The 3,726-nt window shown below is 50.3% G+C and overlaps 1 protein-coding gene across 1 annotated transcript; it reads left to right on the forward strand.

Annotated features, from left to right (window-relative positions):
* The first annotated feature begins 387 nt into the window (after positions 1-387).
* On the forward strand, positions 388-2,735 carry LOC101778832 (pentatricopeptide repeat-containing protein At4g18840). Its single transcript, XM_004953093.3, has one exon. The coding sequence runs from the start codon at positions 390-392 to the stop codon at positions 1,872-1,874; it is 1,485 nt and encodes a 494-aa protein (XP_004953150.1). The 5' UTR covers positions 388-389; the 3' UTR covers positions 1,875-2,735.
* Positions 2,736-3,726: the final 991 nt, after the last annotated feature.

The raw sequence follows: 3,726 nt of genomic DNA on the forward strand, positions 1-3,726 counted from the left end.
TAATCTGCCCCGGCATGATAGAGGAAAAGGAGCTTCACTCGAAATCACGTATTTTGTTTTCCTAGGGAAATGAACTCATTCGCTTCTTTAGTACTGTAATCATAGAAATTCGATTATTTGTTTGTAGCGCACTCTATTACTATCATTATCTCTATTAAAAAAAAGTCCCTTCCGGTCAATTTAAGTAGGCCCATTTCTTAAAGAAATTGAAAGCAGGCCCATTTCAAATTGAAAAGGAAAAAGGTCGGCAAGATTTGTTCCTTTTAGAATCAGCCCACGAGCCCATTAAGTGAGAGTTTCTTCTGGCCCAAGACCAGGAGACCAACCACCACTTCTTTGCTCTAGGACCCCGCCTGTTCTGTCCGGTACTCTGGTATCTTCCATGGGCCATGGGGAGCGGCATCCTTAACGCCCGGCCCTCCTCCTGGCTCGCCGCCGTGGCTGCCGCCGCCGCCAAGCCGGCCAGCTTCCCCAGCGCACACGTCGTCCTCCTGACCTCTGGCCACCTCTCCTCCCGTGCCTCCGTCAACTCCCTCCTTCGCGCTGCCCCCTTCCCCTCAGCCTGCGCGCTTCTCCTCCGCCTCTTGCACCTCCACCGCCTCCTGCCCGACCATATCTCCCTCTCCTTCTCGCTACACTCCTGCACCCGCGTCCCAAGCCATCAGCTCACCAGCCTCGTCCACTCGCTCGCCGTCAGGCTTGGCCACTGCCGCGACGTCTACGTCGTTAATGCCGCCGTCTCCTCCTACTTCACCGCTTCCGACGTCGCCTCCGCCGATCGGCTGTTCGCGGAGATCTCCAGATCCAAGGATGTCACTGACGTTGTCACCTGGACCACCATGGTCACGGGGCATGCCAACGCCGGCAATCTGAGGCGGGCTAGGTGGTTCTTCGAGGCGATGCCCGAGAGGAACGTGGTTTCTTGGAACGCGATGCTGGGAGCGTACGCTCGCGCCGGGAGGCTGTCCGAGGCGCGGAAGCTGTTTGATGCAATGCCCGACAGGAACGCTGCCACTTGGAGCTCCATGATCAATGGGCTCGTGCACTCTGGGCACTGCGAGGAGGCGCTGAGGGTGTTCGGTGATATTGTCGGTAGCTGTGTGGTGCCGAACGAAGCTGCGCTGGTGAGCGCCGTCTCAGCGTGCACGCAGCTGCGGTCGGCGGAGCATGGCGCGTGGGTGCACGCCTATGCCGAGCGGAAGCTGCACGGGGCCATGAGCATCACCCTTGCCACCGCGATCGTTGACATGTATGGAAAATGTGGGAGTATCCACAATGCTGTCAGGGTGTTCGCTGCAATGCCCGTTAGAAACATATACTCCTGGAACTCAATGATCGCTGGTCTTGCAATGAATGGTGGCGAGAGGCAGGCCTTGTCGCTCTTATGGAAGATGCAAATGGCCGGTATTCGACCAAATGACATAACTTTTATTGGGTTGCTGAGTGCTTGCAGCCACTCAGGCCTCGTCAGTGAGGGCCGTAGGGTATTCGACAGTATGGTTGAGGACTTCAAAATACAACCAGTCCCGGAGCATTACGGTATTATGGTCGATTTGCTTGGCCGGTCTGGTCGTGTTAGGGAGGCAGTATATTTCGTCAAGAGTATGCCTGTGGAACCTCACCCTGGCTTATGGGGTGCGCTAGCTAGTGCCTGCAAGATGCATGGAGAGGTAGAGCTTGGTGAGGAAGTTGCCAAAAAGCTTATTGAACTGGAGCCTCGGCATGGCAGCCGGTACATTCTCCTGTCAAACTTATATGGCTCTGCAAATAGATGGGATGACATGGCCACCGTGCGCGAGCTCCTCAAACGCCGAAAGGTCCCCAAGGGCACTGGCAACACTGTGGTTGGAAATGACATACAGCAAACGGAGTGATCAAATCTGCTCTTGATAAGGCTTTAGGACTGCTTCGTAGTGATAAGAGCATTGAGACTTTGCACTGGTTGGGCCAAAGACCAACATGAGTTCCATGAGCCTAGTGAAGATTGGCACTGAAACAGAATTCCTGAAGGAGAAATTTATTATTGATATGTCAACATATATGCCTTATTGCCCATGTTGAACTGCATTGAGTAATTGCACATACAGGGAGCACAACTGCAAATTCCTGGCAAGAAGTTCAGGTTGGTGCTTGAAAAATGACCTCAAGGGGCAGAAACTCAAGGATTGTTAAAAAAAACTACAATTTTGTAGCATAAACAGTTCACTGTTAGGAGATTCAGGTTCATGGAAGGATTCTGTTAGCACTGTAAACTTGTGTCCAGCTCAAGTTATCCTTTAGTCTGTTTAGTGTCTTTTTTTCCTTCCATTAGCAGTGAGCTCAGCTGTTGGCCTAACTGAAGCTAAGCGCGTTTGTTGGAGCTAGAGACGTGCGCGTTTTCACGTCGTGGCGGTAGTGTCCGCGTCGCGCGGCACGGCCTGGCGTGCGGGATGGCGCACGCAGTATGCAGGCCGTGGCGCGCATTCAGTTGTTAATCGTCGCTACAAATAAGAAGAGAAAGAAAACAGAAAAGCTGCTAGACAGTTCGCAGCACAAATCCTCTCACTTGTTCGTGTTGTTCGATTTTATCTCGAGTTCATCTGCAGGTGATTGTCCAACGCGGGGAGAAGTTCCGGCTGACAGATTCTTCCACTAGTTACTGAACCTCGTTTTGTAGCATATTTTGATTAAAGTCCAGTTCAACCATACCCACTCAAATGATGTTTTTGTCAGATGCATAATTTCACTTATATTATACCCTCAAGAAGAATTTGCACTTGTACTACAGTTGTCTGTTAACTATTAACTTTCTGGCTTACAAGGACAGCTTTTCAATTTTCTTTTTATTTATCAGCTTTTAGCTTGTATTGCATATGGTGTTTATGTACATTGTGTGTAGCGCTACTGGTGTCTGAGAGATGATTATCTGTTTGTGTTGTCGTATCAAAACCATAGTGTGAAGTATGAACTTCTAACAAATTAATATTTGAAACGGAGAGAATGCCAGCATCATTGGGACGTCCTGAGGTCTATACTAAGTTGCTGAAATTGATCTGTCATTGACAGCCATAAACTCATAATATGACTTGCACAATTAGATGTTTAAAGAGTTAGCGTCAGCGCATTCATGAAATCAGGACCACATTTCTCCTGTTGGAAGAACAGGGCTGGGCTCAAAAGCTATAGTGAATTTGCTAGCCTTCTTGGGTTTCTATCAGGTAAGGAAGCTTCTCACAGTAGAATGGTAAGTTGCAGAAATGATTGTATCTCTACTGTTCCATGTTTGCTTCATAATTGTAATCTATGTTGCAAGTTTGCAACCCATATCTGGTGTAAGATTGTTGTCAAAAATTTTGGCAAGACCTGCACTTTGCACTCACTCACTGTTGGACCGTTCCATTGGGCCCATCAAGCACGTTGGCCCGCCATGATCAACGAACGACGGGGGGGACGGACTGAATTCCAGCCAAAGTGGGCCGTTACCCGTTATTGTAATCCCCACCTAGGATTGATAGAGAGATTTGGGGTGTCGGGGGGCCGAAAGAACTTCGAACGGCTGCCACTGCCGCTGCACGCTGCCTGCTGCTGCTGCTGCTGCAGCTGCGCTGCTCTCACCCGAGCAGCAGCAAGCAGCTGCAAAGCAGCGCCCGGAACACGCTGCCGGTCAGCTTGGAAGTTGGAACTCTGCCAAAAGCACGACGTGGAAGTCTTGTGAAGGGATCAAGAACGACGGCACTTGCGTTGTGC

The sequence above is a fragment of the Setaria italica genome, chromosome I (genome assembly GCF_000263155.2).
Source record: "Setaria italica strain Yugu1 chromosome I, Setaria_italica_v2.0, whole genome shotgun sequence".
Classification (NCBI taxonomy): Eukaryota; Viridiplantae; Streptophyta; class Magnoliopsida; order Poales; family Poaceae; genus Setaria; species Setaria italica.

Excerpts from the sequence above, each read along its gene's own strand:
- LOC101778832 (XM_004953093.3), top strand. The coding sequence starts at position 390 with ATGGGGAGCGGCATCCTTAACGCCCGGCCCTCCTCCTGGCTCGCCGCC.